Source organism: Chenopodium album, chromosome 19 (assembly GCF_948465745.1).
Source record: "Chenopodium album chromosome 19, dcCheAlbu1.1, whole genome shotgun sequence".
NCBI lineage: Eukaryota > Viridiplantae > Streptophyta > Magnoliopsida > Caryophyllales > Amaranthaceae > Chenopodium > Chenopodium album.
In genome coordinates, this window is record NC_137852.1 from 6,410,079 (window position 1) to 6,432,373 (window position 22,295).

A 22,295-nucleotide genomic window follows, 5' to 3' on the forward strand; every position below is an offset into this window, starting at 1 on the left:
TTCCATCATCAAATTCACATGCAGATTAACATTTGGTGAATGACTATCATCTTGTGCTTTTTTTTTAATTATTATTATTACGGAGTATTATTCTTATTTTTGTAGATTTTATACTTCAATTTTCACTGAAATTGAAATAAAATTTAAACATGCATGAATTTTTGTTAATTAAAACCCCCAATTGTCAAAATTGGAAAATTGTTGTTTGCTTTTGTAGAGAGCTTGATGCAAATTGACGGTGGTTGCTACAGGTGAAGATGCTTGACTAATTAATCTCATACTACGTATTTGGTTTAAGCTTTAACATTTTTAGGAATTGAAATTGTATAGGTATTTTTTAACAGTTTTGTTGTTACATTAGGTAATCTGTATCTGGATTGTTTGTTCTCTGTTTAATGGGTTTGTTTTCTTTGTATTAAGGGAGACAATAACACATCACCATATGGTCTTTTATGAGGTTTGTCAAATTACTTTGATTTTTAACAAAAGTTGAAAAATTAGATAAATTTAGATAATGTTGGCTCCACTCCCTTCAAAAAAAAAAAAAAAAAAAAAAAGATAATGTGGGATTACTATATATAGAGAATATTTATCAAAGAGCATATCTATGTATATTGGTCTTAATAAGTGTGCTAATTTGCAAATGCTCATTCTTCCTGCATTTCATTTTCTTGATTTCAAAAGTGAAATCCAACGTACTTATTATTTTACTAATCACCAAAAACCATTTTTTTTAGTCTATTTACGGCTAGCAAACCCACTAAACCAGCTTGCTACTAAAGTCTTCTTAGTGCTAATTGTGTATTCTACCTTCTAGACAATAAGACAATAATATCTAATTGATAAACAAGGCCCAATGAAAATAAGCCTAAATTCTAATACTCAAATTTTAATCCGTTTACAGGAATGATGAGTCAATCCCGGAAATACAACTACTTGAAGACAAAGAAAATCTACATGAGGCAATCCACGGCATACAAAATGGAGGAGACAAAATATGAAGACATGACGGGAAAATGTGGATGCTACAATATGAAAATGTGGATGCTATCTCATTGGGTCATTCCAAAACTATCCTATGTAAACATAGTTACTTAAACATATATTCAATAATATTTTGCTAATCTAACTTCCTAATTATTGATTGCTTACCAATCCGTTGAATGCCAACTTCAACATATTATAATGCAAAGTAACAAATAAAAACAATAAAAAACTAAACCTAAATGCGTTAAAATTAATTGTTCCTCGCAAAATAACTCACAACCAAAAACCCTTAATTGAGAGTGAGGGATAGCTCAAGTGGTTAGAGCACCCTCCCGGTTCTAGGAGGTCAAGGGATCGATTCTCACCCCCGCCCTTGTGGCTCTCTAAACACCAAAAAAAAAAAAAATTAAATAAACTACATGCACAAAAAAAAGTACACCAATAAGGCAATAACAAGCCCTCACATTGTACGGGCCAAAAGACTAGTTTATATTTAATGTTTGGTCTTTTTTTTAATTATCTTTTCAATTTGAATCTTTCCTAGAATAGAATGGTATAAAAGTTTAAAATGCTGCAGAGAATTTCCTACTAGAAATTGCAAATTGTATCCCTGGAGTTCATAGTTGTATAAATCAAATGTCTTCAATCTTACGCGAATACGAGGTAAATTTAACCAGCCAATGGATACAGCTCCCCACTTTCAGTATCATTGTTGTCCAAATTGGAAGAACCAAACCAAAGCTTCCGTGCCAGCAGCCGGATACAAAATTATTGTAGAAGCAGTGAAGTAGTGAACTGATGAGACAAAGAATTTAGTAGTATTTGGATTTGTTAACAGAATTAAATTAAACTAAAATACCAATGTAATTTGTCTTTACAATATGAATCTTTTAGAGTTCAAACAACAAGAAAGTTACCATCAGATTATCATATACGTACCAAAACTACTAAACTCTACCTGAAATCCACTTCATCACTTCGATCAATATCTTTATTCCTATCTAGGTATCAGCAAATTCGAATCATATACTGTTTGACTTATCAAATTAGATTTTTCGTAATTATAGATCAACCACACCAGCCAATGCACGCAGCTCCCCACCTGTGTCACTATTATCTAGTTTTAGCTTAATGGGGCAAACCACAGTGTGGACTTGGCTGCTCCCCAACCGATGCCCCGTGCTGGTCGTGCACTTGAGCCTGCTCTGCTGTTCGTCTTGGCAAGTGCACCACTGAAGTCCAACTAATTGTTCACCAGTGACTGATTCATTTAGTCATAAGATGGCTTCTGGCATTCCTAGGTTACTGCCAAGGAAGATTTGCCTAGGCAGCTCGTACTTATGAAGATTTGATACTTTCTCAGTTTGAGGTAATGTCAGTGATCCTGTTAGTGCTAGCAAGGGTTCCAATAGGAAAGGTTGGCTAATGTCGGGTTTTCTTCCCTTTTCTGTCGTCATTTCTTCCAACAAAGCGTTTGCACTGTCAATACCTGATTATATATGTTTTGATTAGACACCCACATTATATATGCTATGCTGCATCAATAGGATCATGATATCAAATTTGACAGCATATACCTGCGAGATATCCTCCATGAACGTAGCCGTTAAACCTCTCACTGGTATGCTCTCCTGAGAAAAAGATGCGCCCTACAGGATCCTGATCCAAAGAAAACAGTGAATAAGCTAATTTGCTCAACAGTTATATGACAAACCGTGAATCAAAGGAGATAGAACACGTTATGTTCTTCAATTATGATATCACCTTAAGAAGGCTTAATGCAGATAACAACAGGAAATGCAGTCAATCTGTCCATGAGAATTCAAGTACCTTAAGGTCTCGTGCAACCTTATTGTTGGATATAATGGGGTAGTTGCTATAGCTGCCCCTCTGAAACCGGTTATTCCACCAGCGAGGGACAAGTATGTCTGTAGCATCTGGTATGTCAGAGCCGAACATATCTTTCAGAACTTCCATGGCTTCTCTGAGAGTCTCTTGGTCGGATTGAGCCTCAACACGTTTAGACTCGTCATTTGTTAATGTTACAACGAGTATATTAGATCCTGGATAGGCATTATCCATGTGCTGTTGATAAGTCAATAATACATAAGCAACTGTGGTCAGATTTGAAGAAACTCAGAACAACTATACTGCGGAAAGAAAACTCAAATTCTTGGTGCTTTATCATGCAGCAATTAACTATGACACCACGAATGGAAATCACAGACAATATGACTCAAATTGTCCACAGGAAGCTAAACACATGACACATAAGTTAAATATGGTAACATCTCTATCAAACTTATGTTAACTTCAACAACTTTGTTCCCCAATATTGTGATCATTGGCCGATAAAATAAAAACCATGGACTGACTTCCACAGCACACAGTTAATCTTAACACATTTTTCAAGAAACAGTTGCCATGTATATAGCAAGGGACATGGTACACACAAGCCACTATACCATTGAATAGGATTAGGAGCAACACCAAAAGCTAAAAAGAAAACACCAAGTATTTCAACAACAAAAACTAATTTATTTCAACATAACAATCTACATCGTTAAAAGAGTTTGCCTGATATGAGTGATATCTAAACAACAAAAGTGATGCTGTAATTTGTGGCAGACTCCAAATTAATTTAAGTAAAACGGTTTTTTTTTTTTTTTTTTTTCCTTGTTCAACGTGAGTCAGTTTTTGATTTGTTGAGGAGAATCCTCACATCAGGAGCCACTAAAATAACATTTTAATGAGGGTGGATCCTCTATCCAAATAATCAAAAGGAATCAAGGAGAGCGCATTCAGACATTCTGACAAACCAAACCGCTCAGATTAATCCTTTTTCATGGAATATGAAGCCATAAAAAACTTAAAGTTCATCAAAAGACCCCACTAATCCACCATGTTAATCTCTTTGTGACTAAATAAAAGATGATCTTAAATGATTTCATTGTGTAAAGGGAAAAATGCAGAGCGCACCAATGCCACCAACACACCACTTTATGTAAATTTTATAATGCCTCGGCAAAAAGATAGAAGAAAGAAAATTCACTAGCCAGAATCATGAAGCCTCAAACAGACCTGCCAGAATGTGTAGTAGCCTCTCCTCTCATGTGCATAGATGAAGAACTCTTTCTCCACCCCAGAAGGCCAAAACTTAGATGGAAACTTAAGGAAGATTTTTGTATATACCATCACATCACACTTTTCAATGGCTTCTGTCTTCCACCTCTGTTTCAAACACAGAAAGAGTCGTTACATAAGAAAAATACACCACTGCATCACTGAAATAATCAGGAAATGAATACATGATCGTCTTTATGTTACAGCATTTCACAATCTCGAACTAAATTTTAGGCCATTAGTCCTCAAAAGAACGAATTTTATACTTAAGACTCCTATCACTCAATCTGAAAATGACATTATGTGATATTCTCATGTACTATAGTGAGATAGCTGTACCTATCTCACAGATTTATGGGTCCACAGGGCAGGCCAGAATGCCTGCAAGTTTACCAAGAAGATAATATTTAGCTTTTGAGAGTGGTCCAATTCTTAATCTAGTTCGTTGCACCCACCAAATTTCTTTTCCCTTATATCATAAATCAATATGAACTTTAAAGTTTCAATACGCTTTCTATGTGGTGATGGGACTGCAATGATCATTGACTAAAATCAGCCGTATAAGACTATAAGGTAGTCATGGCTATACTTCCAAATTGTGGGTTGCTAAAAGGCCAGACAAAACAAAGAAAATTCACAGATAGCTGCTGAATGCCGTGGACATAACCGTGGCTGCTATTTAGAACTCCGTATTTGATTAACTCATACTCCGTACTTCACTTGTAAGATCTAAAAGGCTTAGAATCGAATGTCAGAAACTATGCAAGTCCTCAGCAGAGGGCAGCTTATTAGCCAGGAACTTAGCCTATATATTGTGGACCATGTATCCTAGCAGTAATAATACTATCAATGGTTATTTCCATAATTTGGGTGGTACTATACATACAACTATAGATGTAAAGCATAATATACTTCCTACCACAACAAATATGTTAAAGCCTTAATCTCAATAGGATGATACCGGATGCATGAAGCCATGAGCCGAAGATGCATTATATACATCCTAAATAAACAGTATTTGTTTTTCATAAAATCTCACGTTGGAGGAAAACATAAAAGATCTCGGAAAAAACATGAATTACGTACATAACATCCTATGTGGTTCACCAATGTACATATGCATGAAAATCGGAGTACAATGTATAAAAGTACGGAGTATACTAGACGTAACACAAGAATAGAGAGGATACGTACGGGTAAAGGAGGCCGAAAAGAAAGATCACTTTGAAGTACGCCAATGCTAACAGACAAAACTACGTAACTAGCCTCGTAGATGGAACCATCCTCCGTTTTTACCGTAACGCCGCTCCTCGAGTTTTGAATTTCTCGAACAACCTGCCCATAAGCCATATACGTACATGATTAATTCCAAAAAAATAGCTTGATTAAGATGATAAGAATGAAAATTATAAAAAACTAGAGGACCAATTTTACCACCAAGAAAAATAAAATAATACCATCATTACATTGCACATAGAATTCAAGCGACCGCCACCACAATAATCATCACATATTCAATAGTGCAAATTTTTTTACATGATTTTTTTTATGATTTGAGCTATTAAATTTTAAAAATGACCCCGCCTTGAGTCAGTGGGAGCTTTTCAATCAATACACCAAGTTAAAATGTTGAGTTACCTTGACATTGCACAGTATACTAAAGAAGATCATGTGCATCTACAATCAATCTTCAACTGTTATCAAAGTGATGTTAGATCTTACTGTAATAAAGAGCAGGTCATAATAACATTTTTCTTAAAATTTACAGTATGTGACAATAGCAACCACGGTGCAATGAACGTTAACCTTTAGAATTAATGTACTGATTAGAGCTGAAATGAACTGAACTGAACTGAAATTAAGCTGAACTGTACATGCCCTAAGGAGGATTCATTGACTTGCATGGTTTTAAGTCTGATTTGACATTTCATTATATTAATAGCTAGCTAGTAATCTAGCTAGTATTGTGACCTTTTGCAAATTGCAACATACAAATATGGGGCACAGTAAAAAGGTAGTGCAAGATATATGGGACCCATGATGCAAATAACAACTGAGGAGAGTCAAGAAGAAAATCATCACAATTCATTACTGTATGATTAGGAATCATAATATGGATAGGTCAAACAAGGCTCTGTTTGATTGGGTCATGAAAATAGGAAAAAGGAGGAATTGATTTCATTGCACAATTTGATGTGTGCATGTGCAAATCTGCAAAATTAAATGATGGTCAAGACTCAAACACACCACCAACCCAGCTAGCTAACTACAGCCAGCCTACATCGACACATTTCATTTTCAGATATCAAATCAGATCTTTTAAGTTCTAACCCATGCATTAACATAATAATGACAGCTATATATCTTAGTTCAATGATACTAAAATTAACTCGGATCAATGTCATAGATTTTGGAATTGAATCAGATTGAATTTCATCTACATCATTGCTTTTCATAGATTACGAGGAAAAAATAAGACTCTTACAAGACTATATAAACAAAATGAGCTTCAATTACCGAATAAGACAAGTTAAGTTGTCGTTTTTATAACTATTCTTACTAATAAAGACATAATTAGCAAAGATCCGTGACAAAATCATATTAATTATCATATTACCCTCATTGTCATTGTCGTTGTCATTGTCATCATCATCATTTGTGTCATTATTGTAATTAGCTAATCTTTTTGCTAATTTAAGTCAAAATCAGAGCCAATTCTAAGCAAAATTGATACGTATTACAATTTGAAAGCTAAAAAATGCTGCATGACATAAGTTAGATTGAGAAACATGCATATAAATTTGGATTACATGATGGTTATGATTCATACAGCCTAAAACTGCTCATTGAATTGATCACTTTCCCCATTTATGAAAAAAACAAAAAAAGAGATAACCAACAAAAACACAACTTCAACAAAGGTATCATTATCATACAACGTCTCCCAGCTAAAAAATGAAACGTGCAAAAGTACACTACTTTCACTATATCATCTTTATTCTCGTTAAAACAAATCAACTGAATTTGTTTTAAGTTTATTTGCCAAAATAGATTAAAAAATTCAAGATAAATCATATATTATATCAACACTATGTTTAATTTTAAAAACAATCATTTCGTATGACTTTTAATTAATGAATTCATTACTTAATCAAACAATAAATAATTACCGTGTTGAGTTTGAGCCGATTATCCAATATCTCACCATCAAAAGTCAACAGAAACGTTTCAGCCAGTTTGTATAACAAATGCTCGTAGCCTCTTTCATCAGCAAATAGATATTCCCTTTCTCCAAAATCAATAAATGTTGATATTGGTTCCACCTCTGCAATTAACAACACCCCATATTGTATTAACCTCACTTTTCCTCAATCAATTATGCTAAATTAAAGATGATTAAAATAAGTTACCTTTATATTTTCCTTGAATTCGTGTAATCATAGTTAAGTTCAATTGTCATATCAAAATAATAAAGTGGTGCACAATATAAAGATGAGATATGTTTGTATGATTACTAATAGAGCATCTCATAGTCCAATCACATATGTTTATTACTCCGTTACTCTCCATATACACTCGAGTGTATTATGAATGCATATGGTATGGTAAAAAAAACAATCTATTCGTGGTCATATTTTGCTCATTTGAAGCTCGCTAAATAGAATCCGTGTTTACATATGTCACGGTGCACAATAGAAATCGTGTTTACTATACTTGGAGTTTCCATTTGTCCCTGGTGCACAATAGAAATTGTGTGATTCGTGTCTACTTGCACAATACGAGTTATCAATAAAAATAAATAAATAAATAAATAAATAAAATACGAATAAACAAATAACTCACCGGCCATTTCAAAATCATGGAGGATAAAATCAATTGCCAATTCAATTGGTGTTTTCGGCGAACTGCAAATTTGAAGGAATTAGATTTTTTTTTTTTTTGTTTTTGTTTTTTTTTTGAAAAAATTAATTTTACTCTAAAATTACCCCAAAATTACTGTATATAAATTAAATGAAAATGCGCAAAAATTAATTTTTAAAAAAAAAAGTTTTACTCCGAAATTACTTGGGAGGCTCATTGGTGTTATCAATTTCATTCTTGAGTCGCTGAATCGCCGAGTCAACCGCTTTTTTATACGAATCAGCTGCAATTCCACTCGGAAATATCTTCCCACTGTAAAATTTCCACAAAATCAATTCAAACAATACCAAAAACTTTTTAAAAATTCCATGATTTCATCTATAAATTTAAACTAAAATTAAAGAGAGAAAAATCGAACCCTCGATCATAAATATTAAAGCGGGCGTTACTATAATCAGAGAAGCAAGTTCGTAACCCGGCCCGATTAGCAAGTTCCCAAACCGGGTTAGACTGTTTACCACCGACGCCGGCGATCCAACCGGCGCCGAGTTCGACCGGAACTCCGGCGAATTGTTCCTTACGAATTCGACCGCCGATTCTATCGGAAGCTTCGAGAATGACGATATCTTCTACGCCATTATCGGCGAGTTGCTTCGCCGCTGATATACCTGAGAAAAACAGAGGGAGTTTAGAGCACTAATGGAGTTATTTTTGGAATTTTATGATTTAATTTTAATTTGTTGAGAAAGGATAATGGTGGTTTTACCGGAGATTCCAGCGCCGATAATGATGACTGAACAATGTTTGATGGAATCCATGAGAATGAAAGAAAGAGAGGTTTTAGTTTGAGTGTTTGAGATGAGAGGACGCGGGGTGTTAAAACAGCGGGAGTCTATATATAGATAGTTTTTTTTTTAATTTTTTTTTTTTTTTTTATTTGGTTTTGGAAGGTACTCCGTAATTAACAGATTTGGAGGGCCTACTTCCAAAATTACAAATCTTACTACTATGGACCATACGGAATTAGAAGTTGGGACTTGGGACAAACTCACAAACTAGAGGTGATCAAAAATTCGAGTCAGATCCGGCTTACGTTAAATTTTATGTCCAAACTTGTAAAGAATAGCAGGGTTATTGAGCCACGCCGAGTTTATTGAACTCTTTTGGGTCTGATTCAATTAGTGAGTAACGCAGACGTTGCCCTAAGTTAAAACTTTTGTAATTGTGCAACTACTAATTTCTAAAGGTATTTGATAGTTTGTATATCATGTGTCTTCAATACTTTGGTATTGTATAATTTTTTATGTGCAAGATTATAGCATAATTGACAATTAGTCTAGATGGTTAAATAATAATCTTTCCTAGTTTCCTTACGAAGTTTAGTGTTTAAATCTCTCCTTTAACAAATACATGATTGACACGCACCGACTTTAATTTTAAAATCAATACAAGAAACAAACTTGACATAGTTGTATTATTACTCCTATAATTTTATAGATACTTTAGCATGAACAAAGTATAAAACAATTTAAATTTTAAAACCAGCATAAAATAATTCCCCTTCTTTCTGTAATAATCTTAATCATATTCCACTAATAACACAAATCCACAAAACACGTATTCTCATGATAATAAAATTTTTGTTGTATTTTGCTTCACTTAATTAAATTCTTCTTTTCAACAAAGGAAAGAACAGTGACTATATATATATATGTAAGCTTAACATAGCAAACTAATGCACCAACCATTTTATCTTTATGTGCACTAATCTTAAAATTAATAACAATCCACAAGCACACGGCACACTTGATAATCTATATCTATATCTATACTTAGTATTTAAAAACACAAACCACAATCTATACTAAGCCACATGTCACCATAATCACACATATGCCACATGTTACCTCTCTTAATCCTTTCTTTTTAAATTCCCATTTATAATAAATTAAAGTTAAACTAATTAGTGTTCATTACATTAATAAAATAGTCTTTTCATCTCTTAAACTTAAATATAACTTAAACCAATGTGTCATTTCATTCCCTACAATATCTATGTATATATACCTTATTAAATTTCACAACAACACCGACACTTTTCAAGAAAAATAACCTAAGCAACAACCCGTGCATCGAACGGGTCAAAAGGCTAGTTTAATTTTAAAATATCTACATATACAGTCATACACTAATCACATAAAAATAAATAAATAAATAAATAAATAAAAAATAAAAAAATGAAGGAATTAAAAACTCTAAGCACGTGGAATCAATTATAAGGAGAGTTGTTACATTTATAAAAAAATCCATCAATTTTTTTTACTCAGGAAAAAAATGAATACATTAATTAAAATTATATCCCCGAATCACCGATTAATTGATGGCTATAGTTCATCAAATAAATTTTAATTGGCATTAAATATCTTCCTAATTTATTAACTATTACTAAAACAGAAGTTGCTGACATCATCATTGTCCACGTGTCGCTTTCTTAATAAAAAATTTCCCCGCCTAAATGCAATGATGATATCATCTTTTTTTATATATATTTTGGGAAAGCTACCATATTTAACATTTTTGAAATTTAAATATTGGAAGCTTCTACATTATAACTAAAATCTATCAATTTATTGTAGGAAATTGAAATAATTTTAAATACGGAGCAGCACACTAATAAATGACCTCCAAAATTGAACTATGAATTAGACAACGTTAAACCGATACTATATCATAATTTTGACTAAAATTAAAAATTTTAAAAATACAAAATATACGTAATCTTATTTATATTCATGTATAATAGCGATTTACTTTTGAAATGTACAAATTAAAATAGGCTTTATATAAACCGTGCATCGCACGGGTTTTAACCTAGTAGTTGCAATAATATCCAGAAATTCTTAAGAGATCATATGCTTATCTTACAAAATTGATCAAAAAAATATACTTGTATATACTTATCCTAAAAAAAAAAAAAAAAAAAAATTGAATCCGCACGAGTGACACGACAGAAGCGTACATGTGGTAAACATATGAGAACGCGACAAGCAGTGGAGTAGATTAGCTAGAAAGGAAGAAGTCATTAAGCAATTTCGTGTTACCGCACGTGGTAATTATAAATGAAGCAACCGAGTGAATAAAGTAGAGCTTATTATTATTATTATTATGGAGTATTTTCAAACAATCAAAAAGGAAAGAAAAGATAATTGATTGCATGATATATTTGGTATTGGTAATTTAATATCACCTTGAACTTCCTTAAAGGCATGTTTAATTTCAGTTTTATTTACTTTATTTTTACTTATTTAATTAATTTAGATATTATATATTCAGATAATATAAGTTATAGAAAAAATTAGTTTTAATAGAGGTTATTCAAGTTCATATTATTACAACTAAAAAAATATTTAATAAATTCAAGTTAGTTCAAACAAGATAAGATAAGTTCAACTAAGGGCCTGTTCTCTTACGTTGAAATTCAGTTCAGTTCAGTTTAGTTGAGTTCAGTTCAGTTCAGCTCCTAATTTCCTTCTCTTATAAAATATTCAGTTCAGCTCAGTTCAGTTCAGTTCAGCTGAGTTCAGTTCAGTTCAGCTGATCTGAGTTCAGTTCAGTTCAGCTGAGTTCAATCAATGAGAAAAGACCCTAAGTGAAATTCGGATGACTAGCTAAAACACATTTATAAGCTATAACATTACAGGTTGAAGCACTTGATGCCTTAATTAAGGCAAATAATTTACCGACATATAATAAGAATTGTAAAAAAAATAGTGTGCCGTGTTTGTGCATCATTATTCTCGTGAAATTGTGAAAGAAGTCTTAATCAATAGATATACTGTACATTACATTTACACTCAATTGTGAGTTTAATTCTAGTCTTATTAACTTAGGATCTGTTCTTAAGTAAAAGTGTTTAAACATAACTTGAGACAAACTAAAAACAAAATATTTTTCAGATTATTCGTCACAATCTATATATAGCTCTTTGCTTAATTAGTGTCAACCTGTAAAATGATTTGAAGTCTAGAACCGACCGGGAAATTCCAAGTCTCTTCGGTTGCATTGGATGAGAAAATTGACACGTTAATTAATATGCATAAACCATCATGAAAACATGGTTATATTCAAATAACCAAAATTATTAATCATAATGCATAGCTTTTTGGCAATATTAGCGTTGAGGGTAGACGGGGTGGAGCAATGTAGTTTAGACAAATGGCAATCATGTGATTATTGTCAATTGTGATTGCAAATCCACCACAATTAATTAAGCTGACTAATTATAAAGGGAAAAAAATGACCAATCCAAAAATTAATTAGTTACAATCAAAAGTGTAGAGAATGGCCCCCATTTTTATTTTTGGCATAACTAACTAACCACTAATCAATAACATACTTTCTTTGTTCGTCCAAATGTCTCATTTTATTTTTAGTCATCATGTATGGTTTTCACAGTTTCTCTCCACCAACAATTTATGGCCTGGTTGGCTAATCAATATGATCATAGTAAAGATGTTTCCTAAATTATTTTTCTTTAAAATTAGTTTGTGAGGATGATTGGAAACTTGTCCATAGATGATTCTGCTAATTTTATTAATTCGTAATCTGATAGGATGGCTTTAAATCAAAGAAATAATTAAAGTTACTATAGACCATCCACTTTTTGTAAGAACCATTGAACATAACTACTTATATGTTTTTTTTTTTTTTTTTTTTTTTTTTTTTTTTTGTGAAACAATTACTTAAATGGGTTTGTTGAGAAAAAACTCATCAAATGCGAGTTTGCCTCATATTGGAGGCACCAAGAATATAACTTTTTTTTTTTGATGAATTAACGAAGAATATAAGAATTATACATTATTGTTTCACAAAAATTACAACATTTTAACTTTATGCAATATTTATTTGTTAACTTTTACTACAATTTTTACATGTATATAAAAAGTAAATACTATTATTTATATGTAAAGTAGGTATTGTTAGATTGGCCTGTTCATATTTAATTAATTTCAGTTCAGTTCAGTTCAGCTCCAATCAGTTCAGTTAAGTTCAGTTCAGTTCAGTTCATTTCAGCTCCAATCAGTTCAGTTCAGCTCCTAATTTTCCTCTCTCATAAAATATTCATTTCAGCTTAATTCAGTTCAGTTCAGCTCTAATCAGTTCAGTTCAGTTCAGTTCAGTTCAGCTTAGTTCAGTAAATGTGAACATGCCCGTAGTATATAAATTCGGTGAGAATGTCGAAGTAATTTACAGTGCATAGGAGGGCAAAGTGATAATTGACTAATTCCACGTGATTTGATGGTTAATAAAAGTATCTATAAGGATTACATACATTTTATATAGGTACCATTATGTACGTAGATACAATATGAAGCACCATTAGAGCATATATTGTATGTCTCATTAAAGTCATTATTAATAGTTTACCTCAAAATAATGGTACAATAATTAATGTATTATTTACATATTTATTTATATTATAAAATACACTATATATATAATTACACCATATAATGATGTAATTTAGTACTGTATTTACCAACTTGATGATGTTTTATACACTAATAATACTACCTTTGTTTCTTATTATTTGCAATGATTAGACATTTTTCCTCTCTACCTTATGTCAAATCGTTACAACTTGCAAATAATATGAAACAAATTAGTATTTACAGTTCATCATCCTAGCTTTTTAGTTCAAAATACGTAGGCCCTATTGATTAGGGTTTCTCGGCAATGTAAGATACTCCTCATATTACTAGTTAATTAAACTTATGATTTATGAAGTTAAGATTGAATCCATAGCTTTTATTCTTTTATGGGGTTTGGCTTTTGTGTGACGTATGCATGCATGTTTATTGTTTAAACTCGTTGAAGCTTAGCTAAGTACTTATCGTAGTTACTACGTATTTTAGTAATGGTCATGAATTTTGTTATATATATGTAATGTCATCTTAATATAAGTAAAATAAACCCATATTTATTTTGTACTCCGTATTAAATTAAACTAGCATTTAACATTTCTAAGTAATTTGTATATTGTTTAACTTTAATGGTGTAGTACGTAGTAATGAAAGAGGCCCCCACCTTAAGGAGGTTTTGGCCAATATAATGGAAGCAAATGATTAAGAAGACCGTTTATATTGACACAATAACAAAGTGAAGGCAAGTACTTAATTTACTTTACTTTATCCAAAAGTCATTCTAGTATTTAACGTATATATTACGGTGTGGTTAATACCTTAATTTGATATCATGAATTTTGACCTTTGGTACGGTAAACCATTAATCCGTTGCCAAGTCTTCCCTTGTCTTTGAAGCTTCAACTATACGTATGCATTTTCTGTCAATTTAGGAACATAATTATCACATTCTGACTTTTATTTTTTAGATAAGAAATTGATGTCATAGCCACTATATATTTTCTTATTATTACATGAACCCTTTAATATTTTAATTAAACGAGTCAACTAGAAAAATTAAGCACTTTTGATGATTAAAATTTTATTTAAGAAGTTTCTATAGTTGATTAAGGATGCACATAGTCAATTGAAGTTGGGGGTTTGACCAAAAATATTTTGTGTTTTGGTTATGAACTCGTGTGAACGATATATATACCTTTGAACTTTGAAGTGTAGTAGACTAGTAGCATGTTATGATCTAACAATGTGAATGTGACCAAAGTCAACTATTCTAATTTGGAAAGAACAAATTGATTAATGTGATTGTGTAAATTTGGAATACACTGTTTTTTTATGGGCCTTGAGAAGCACATCGGGTGGGCTGATGAGAATGATTTGGCTAATTTTTATTATTTATTTTTTTGACGGAAATTTGGCTCAAATTATTTACGCTAATTCTTATATTTTCGAAATATGTATCAATAATTTACTATGAAATATATACTCGGTTAAATAGTTTTTTTTTTTTTTTTTTTTTTTTTTGACAGTGAGAATAAAGAAAGGAAAATAAAAGCAACAAACTAAAAAGACCAAAAAAGATACTCGGTTAAATAGTTGATTTGGCTAGAAATACATATTTTTGTGAGTTACCTATATTGACCTGACGTGATACTTATAATATAAACGTTGGTTGATACTGACTACAAAGTACATTTGATGCTGAAAACTTTATTAAAGTTAAGTATTTTCTATTGGGAGGGAAGAGGAATTTTAGTGTTTTGTCATTTTGGGGATGGGGTGGATGTTAGTTGAGACGAACTCTACAAGAGGAGGGGGGTTGAATTGTAGGTGAGTTCCTAGTTACTATTTTTCGAAATATAAAAACAGAATAAAACAAGAACTTGCAAAGCACACAGTATTTTACGAGGAAACCTTCTAGTGCCCAACTAGAAGTAAAACCTCGACCCTACCTTAGGGATTTCAAACACAAACACTTTCACTATAATAGGGCAAACACCAAGTTACAACCTATTATAATTAAGTCTATACACCCAAGTTCCTAAATGAACTCTCTACAGAACAACACCCTGTTCTACCCTGTCTAAGTCCCACACTTAGAATCTCTCGTACTCCCCAAGTACAAATCTTCCCCTTCTCACCAGAAGCTAACTCTCTATGCAATGTCAATAAAATACTCACTCCCAATTAACCCAAACCAAATACAAGAAATAAACACCTAGTATATGATAGGCAAGCTATGCATGAAACCCGAAACTAATATGACAAGTTTATAAGCTTGGCAAACTTACACAATTAAGCTTTGTAATTCTTCACGCATAAAACTCACAAAACCTTAACTCATTTCATTCTCTACTATTTATACAAGCATAACTCGTATAGAAACTTAACTTATCTTAAAACACGGTTTTTAAGCAAATCTTTATGAAGAAAATCTTTTCAGAAAATAAGATAGAAATATTTAGTTAAAAAGCATAATATCTTTTCAACAAACTGATTTTAGAAAATAAACATTTAAGTTAAAATCTTTTTCGATTTCTATCTTTTTATATTTTCCGATTTTAATTAATTTGCCAAGCTATCTTGTCACGCTTCTAATAAATTCCATGCATATCCTACTTAACATATTTAACAATAAATCTAGAAGATAAAATCTTAACTAAACTATTGCTGCGCTGCGCTCTTGATCTGGTAGGTTAACTTGGGCTCCACGCTTTACTAAGTTCCTCCAAAGAACTTAGTCATCCATCTTCAAATTCCTGTTAAGGAACGTTCCTGTTAGGGAACTTAGTTCCTGTTAGAGAACTCTTCTTCTTATTGTGAATAACTTTCTGGATAAAGAACTTCTTCAAGTCTTCATAGCCACAACTACTTCTTCCATCTCCAAGATCAATTTCACCTAAGCTAAACAAACACTTGAGAAACCTTTATTAGATGAGTTTGCTGTAGTTTAAGTTCCTCATCATCAAAACCTTTATACATCAACAGTGGAGATGTGGCCGAGTTGTTCAAGGGGGGATGGTAAGGTTGTGGCTATAATTGTGGAGTACTTCATATTATTGGTATTACGCTTAATCATATAAGTAGACTTAAGGCAAAGCAAACCATTGCAAGAACCGACAAACTCTAAACACCTGAGACTGCCATAATTACTATTGTAACCTGTGATGAACCAACCACAGCCTGCACTCAAGGTCTACACAAGAAGAGGGAAAGCAGAGAAAGCAGCCAGCGGCAACAATGACAGGGCAGAAGAACACGAGCCTCATAATGTTCCACTATGTGAGAGTGGCACCTTGTCCTCTGATGTTCTGTATTGCTGTAGTACAGGACAAACACCTTAATTGGAAGCTAGGTTATTTTGTAGTAGTGCCTCAGTATATAAGAGGCTAATTTATTCAGCGGTAGTTATGTACTTATGTGAGAAATGTAAGAAACACTTTGAGAGATTAGCAGCCTAAAGTTGCCTTGAGAGAGTTGTGGCCTAAAGCCACTATCTTGTTACTTTGCTAGAAATCAATCAAACAACCAAAAGCTTCCATCTTTATTTACTTGAATTCCTTATTTTACAATTGCTGTTCCTTAGTCTATTACATATCCACAGAAAGGTTTGGGAAGTGCAATATAGCAAGCCGGAGAGTCAGGTGAATTAAGATATAACAAGTAAAGGCATTTTCGGCAACCTTTCATAGCAGCGAAAACGATGAAAGGTTGGTTTGTGAGGGAGGAAACAGAATGGTGAAGTTGAACGTCAAAGAATTGTTTTGACGAAATATAGTGATAGAAAAATTTGTTAAAGCACTGAATGTCATACCCCACAGCTTGTTGTTTCCATTAAAAAATCTTTTAACGCAAGTAATAAACACGGAGCATACTATATTACTACTTGTATTAGCTATGGAAAAAAACTGAAACAAGAAGAATTATACCATAACCATATCTACAACAGCTAGCTGTCACATAGGCCTCCAATCTTTCATTTCTTGCAGTTATAGTTGGTCATTATCACAAGGTTGTAGCACAGAAAAATGAACTAGCACCCAAGCAGCTTAGGTTCTGAAATCAAAACAAATTGAATCTCAATTCAAGAAATTTCTGTCAAAAGGTAAGATCATACAGAGTACTTCATATATGATGGCCCAAGTGATTTAAATATAAAGATAAAGACAGACCTGAGCAGGTTTGTATGGACAACATCTTTGCCTCTAAATGTCCTGCAGCTTCACTCATCCCCTTTGCATTGTATGCTTGTACCATGGTAGCAAAGGTTACATAATCTGGCTCATAGTTTTTCTCAATCATTTCCGAGAATACCTCACTCATTTTATCAACATTACCAGCCCTTCCATAAGCACTGATGACACAATTAAAAAATGGAGTGTCCAAAACTGCATTGGAGTTCTCAACTTGCCTAAGAATTGAATCCACTTTAAACAGCTTCCCAGCTTTACTATAAGCATTAACAAGTGAGCAATATGTAATGGTGTTAGGCTTCATCCCTTGATGCTTCATTTTCAGGAAAAATTTATCCATCTTCTCGATATCACCAGCTCGTCCATATATATCTATCACTGTATTGAGAGTCACGACAGTCGGAGAGAAGAACCTATTTTTCATGAAGTCCAGAACAGACTCCATTTTCTGAAACATGCCTGCTCTCCCATACGACCTTATTAAGATGTTAAAGGTCCTCACATCTGGGTTTATCCCCATTAACTGAAACTCTTCATACGACCTCTCCATCTTCTCTATTTGCCCACTATTCCCATAAGCTGAGATGAATGAGTTCATTGTGAAAACATCTGGATGGCATGTACCACTATCAATCATGTCAGATAATACGTTCTCCATCATTTCAAACATTTCAGCCTTTCCATAACCATCTATTACAGTGTTATATGTAATTGAACTGCATTCTATTCCCAAATAAGTCATCTCGGCAAGAATCTGACTAACAAGATCAAGACGGTGATGCTTAATGCAACAGCTTAGTAGTATTGTATATGTATAAACATTAGGTTTACAGTCGTACACAGATTTCATGTCATCAATGGTTGAAAATGCTTGGTCAAAGAGGCCACACATTCCATAAGCATTTACCAATGCACTGAAAACATCAACAGTAGGCTGAAGCCCATCAGACAACATCACCTCAAAAAGCAAACTAGCTTGCTCCGCCTTCCTACATTTTCCGAGCATCATCAAAAGCTTTGTGTACGTTTGACATCTTGGTTTATACCAATGTTGTTTGCGAAGCAAGCCAAATATCTAGGATAGTGTTTTTGTTAGACATGATTTGCAGAAAACATATAATTAGATAGAGTACGAAAGGATGAGTTAGGTTGGTCCTTTACTAAGTGCTAAGCTCCTAAATAGCTGCATAATACTCGAAATTCAGCAAAACAAGAATAACCAAGAAAACATCAACTGACCTTGAGAGCAGACTCCCAATTGTTCAGCTGAATAGCATCATCTAAAGCTTCCAAGACAGCTTTTGGCCACAAATTCTTATACTTTTTCGACCCGGCTTTACTCTCAATGGCTTTAATGGCTGCCTCAGTCCACAACATCTTTGATAATTCCTTTTTCTGGCGCTTCTGAAGCCCCTTTGACACCGCTTCATTGGTCATCTTTGCTGCAACACGAAACCCAGATGGGTTTTTTCCTATTCCTGGTTTATTTTCATTGAAGCATTTCTTCGAACAGGTGAAAGGCATTAACGAAGATGACAACCAGTTGAGATTGAGTGAATCTACAAGTACTATATTATCCATTATATTGATTGATGGGTTGAAGAAACAGGCTTGTTCTGATGAATTCTGGGAGCGCGCGTTAGTTAACTGCAAGTATTTATTTTTGTAAATTAGGTAATTCAGTTTTATACTATGATCACTGAGTAATTCAATTATAAATTACAAACCACCTGAATTTATTAACCAACAAAAATTTAACGGAAGAACAAAAACAACTCCAATTCAACAGGAATTCATATGAGTGACAAAAAATTCAAATTTAGAAAATTCAACAAATACAAGTATTTATGAAGTCAACAATCATAAATTAGGGATTACAAGAAATTGAAACTAAACAAGATTTTAATAACCTGTTAATTAAGATTGTCATCTTCCTCACTCACCTTGATTATAGGAAGTGCACTGCAATTTCCTCAGAATTCATCTTCATAGCATAAATTCAATGAAATTTGAGCCAATTTGTGCAGTAGGTGCCACTGTTGTGGTTTGATTAATCCCATGGATAAACCAAACTCTGCAATTGAGTGTTCAGGAGATAGAGGGAGAAGGTGAACGATATGCGTCGTTTAGCAGTAGGATCATAAATTAGTAGCTGGATCCACTGATTGGTTTTACTATGGCACTGGGCTGGCCCAAACCATAACGAGACATGGGCATGACGGATACGACATGGTATGTTACTGTGTGTGTCAGGCCGTGGGTTGTCCTAGGCTACGCATTTGTAGAGAAGCACGATAAGTTGATAAGGCATGACCTAACACGATAGAAGACGTAAATTAAAAATTTTCTTCTTTAAATTTGGCTTGGGCATGGTAGTACGAATGTACGATACTATGGCATGTGAGCTAGGGCCAAGGGCTGACTTTTGTAAAATTTCTGCACAGCACATGTACCTACTGGGTTCATCCATGTCCCATGCCTAACCAAGCCATTAACGGACTTGACAGTATGACCCATTGGCTCAGCACAAGGTACGACTCATAGCTATCTTAATTGGAACTACCATCTAGTCCATCCCTTATATTCTATAGGCTAGGTCAAAAATCCATGGCTTTGATCACAATTCACAAGTATATATGAGGAGAAAAAATTATTTCCCTTGGAGTCTTGTAAAATTCATCTTAAGATTTTTAACATGTACTTTTGAAATTTTGATCTAGACTACTAAAGAAAAATAAATAGGCTTATGAAGATTTAAATATAAACATTATATCAAAATTATAATGTTGATTTTAGGATTAATGATAAAGAGCTTAGGTAAATGATGAGAGCCTAAATGCAATAAAGTAAACACGCACATGTAACAAATTTTATTAGCATAAATTGATCGATACTAAGAAACATCATAAAATATAATGGATGTTAAATACTCCGTATCATTTGTTGAACATTTTATTTTTGAGTTAAAACGCATCAAAGTGATCAATTGAGTTACATATAATGAAGAATCGTAGATATACCATGCTCAAACGTGCAAAACCTATTGTAAAGAAAAACAACCCTGAAATTTTCACGTCCATCCAATATAATTAACATATAATCTATCCTTATTTGAAGGGGGAGATAAGGGAATCCCCTAAATAAACCCCTTGAGGTTTAATCTCTAGTCATAGACATGAGGCGAGAGCGATACCACTACTCCATCGTTGTACCTCTTATTGAGGTGATATTTGTGATTTAAGCAAACCATAGAGGCATGTATAAAAATCCATAATAATAAAGAGGTAAAAAGTCTAGAAACGAATAAAAAGGGTAGTCCAACAATTAGGTAACCGCGAATTAGTGGCTACCAAACGCCGCAACGATTCGCACATCTCGAAAAGCACAAACGCGATTCTTTCCTCTGTGTATCTTCAACGCTACTTCCATTCTCCCCATTTTTATTGCCTAATTCAACGCAATTCATTAATTTGACCCAAACAAAGCAATTATTAATTCAAATTAAATATCAAAAAATAAAATCAAATTGGGCCCGGCCCAAAACCTAGGAAAGAACATAGAAAATGAAACCCCTAAAAAAATCACCTATAAATAACCACTACTACTCCTTCCTCATTTCAAACCACAACTCCTCCCATTTTTTTATGGGATCTCCTATGTTTGACGTCTTCTAAATTTTCTTCCATTTTCATTATTCATTCGTTCAATTTCTCTCTCCTCAAGAACTTCAATTCATTCATTTCCAGAAAAAAAGGAGAGAGAATTCAATTTAGAAGAACCCTAAAACAAAAATGAGCAAATATTCAGAGTTGTTGGATATTGGGGTCAGAATTGCTGCCCGGTTTCATTCCCACTGCCCGCAAACTGCCCGGATGTATTATCATCCTCCACCGAACAATTCATCCGCCGGAATCCACCAGTTTCCGACGCAAGACGGCGGCGTTAAGGGTTGCAATGGGAGTTCTTCTGGGGTTGATTATACCAAGGATTTGATCCTTTATACTATCTGTTGATTTTTTGATTTCCCTTAAAAAAATTTGGGATTATACTAATTTTAGGGCATTTTTATCATGAAAAAAAAAAAAGAAAGAAAGAATTGTTTTAGTTTCAGTTTTTGTTATTTTGGTGGATTGTTTTGAGGATTGATTGGTTTGATGGAATAATATGTGGATTGTTCATCATTTTACTTGATATTGTGGTTGCTTATTTAATTTTAATGCAGTTTTTTTTTTTTTCTTGAATCTTCGACCAATTTATTAATGTTCTGATAAATAATACGTACTCCGTAGTAATTTGTTTGATGTCTTGAATTAGTAGATTACGAAACAATATGAAAATTTGGTGAAATCAATAAATTTGTAATGTGAATAGATTCGTTGCTTCTCCGAGAGGTAACTAGGTAGATGATGCTTCAAGGTAAACTCATTTTAAATACGCAGAATTGGGATGATCTCACTTATGGACCAAATCCTTTATTAGAGGAAGTTGTAACCCCTAAAGATTTTTAATGATTTATTACGTAATAACCGGGTTTTGTCCCTCCGAATTAACGCACCTTACCAAAAAAAATACGAGTTAGATTTGGAGCGCTGCTACATACTCCCTCTGTTTCAACAAGATTGCGCGCGAGGATATTAGTGTAGATATTTACTGGGGAAGGAGCATCTGGTGCTGGTACAATTTGCGCTGCTTATTGGGGTAGGAGCATCTG

The 22,295-nt window shown here is 33.2% G+C and overlaps 2 protein-coding genes and 1 long non-coding RNA gene across 3 annotated transcripts; all 3 read right to left on the minus strand.

Moving 5' to 3' along the window:
* Positions 1-1,529: 1,529 nt before the first annotated feature.
* On the minus strand, positions 1,530-5,460 carry LOC145593901 (polyamine oxidase 1-like). Its single transcript, XM_081650260.1, has 5 exons — positions 5,305-5,460; positions 4,069-4,218; positions 2,818-3,072; positions 2,565-2,646; positions 1,530-2,476 (listed from the first exon to the last, which is right to left on the minus strand). The coding sequence occupies exons 1-5, from the start codon at positions 5,458-5,460 to the stop codon at positions 2,262-2,264; spliced, it is 858 nt and encodes a 285-aa protein (XP_081506386.1). The 3' UTR covers positions 1,530-2,261.
* A 1,886-nt stretch (positions 5,461-7,346) lies between these two features.
* LOC145594486 (uncharacterized) lies at positions 7,347-8,283 on the minus strand. Its single transcript, XR_014102840.1, has 3 exons — positions 8,176-8,283; positions 7,954-8,015; positions 7,347-7,435 (listed from the first exon to the last, which is right to left on the minus strand). It is a non-coding gene; the product is annotated as an uncharacterized LOC145594486 (long non-coding RNA).
* Positions 8,284-17,180: 8,897 nt separating this feature from the next.
* On the minus strand, positions 17,181-19,684 carry LOC145594780 (pentatricopeptide repeat-containing protein At3g53170-like). The gene is made up of 4 exons (XM_081651112.1): positions 19,528-19,684; positions 18,824-19,231; positions 17,564-18,659; positions 17,181-17,447 (listed from the first exon to the last, which is right to left on the minus strand). Exons 2-4 carry the CDS (start codon positions 19,163-19,165, stop codon positions 17,425-17,427), a joined length of 1,461 nt encoding a protein of 486 aa, XP_081507238.1. The 5' UTR covers positions 19,166-19,231; positions 19,528-19,684; the 3' UTR covers positions 17,181-17,424.
* Positions 19,685-22,295: the final 2,611 nt, after the last annotated feature.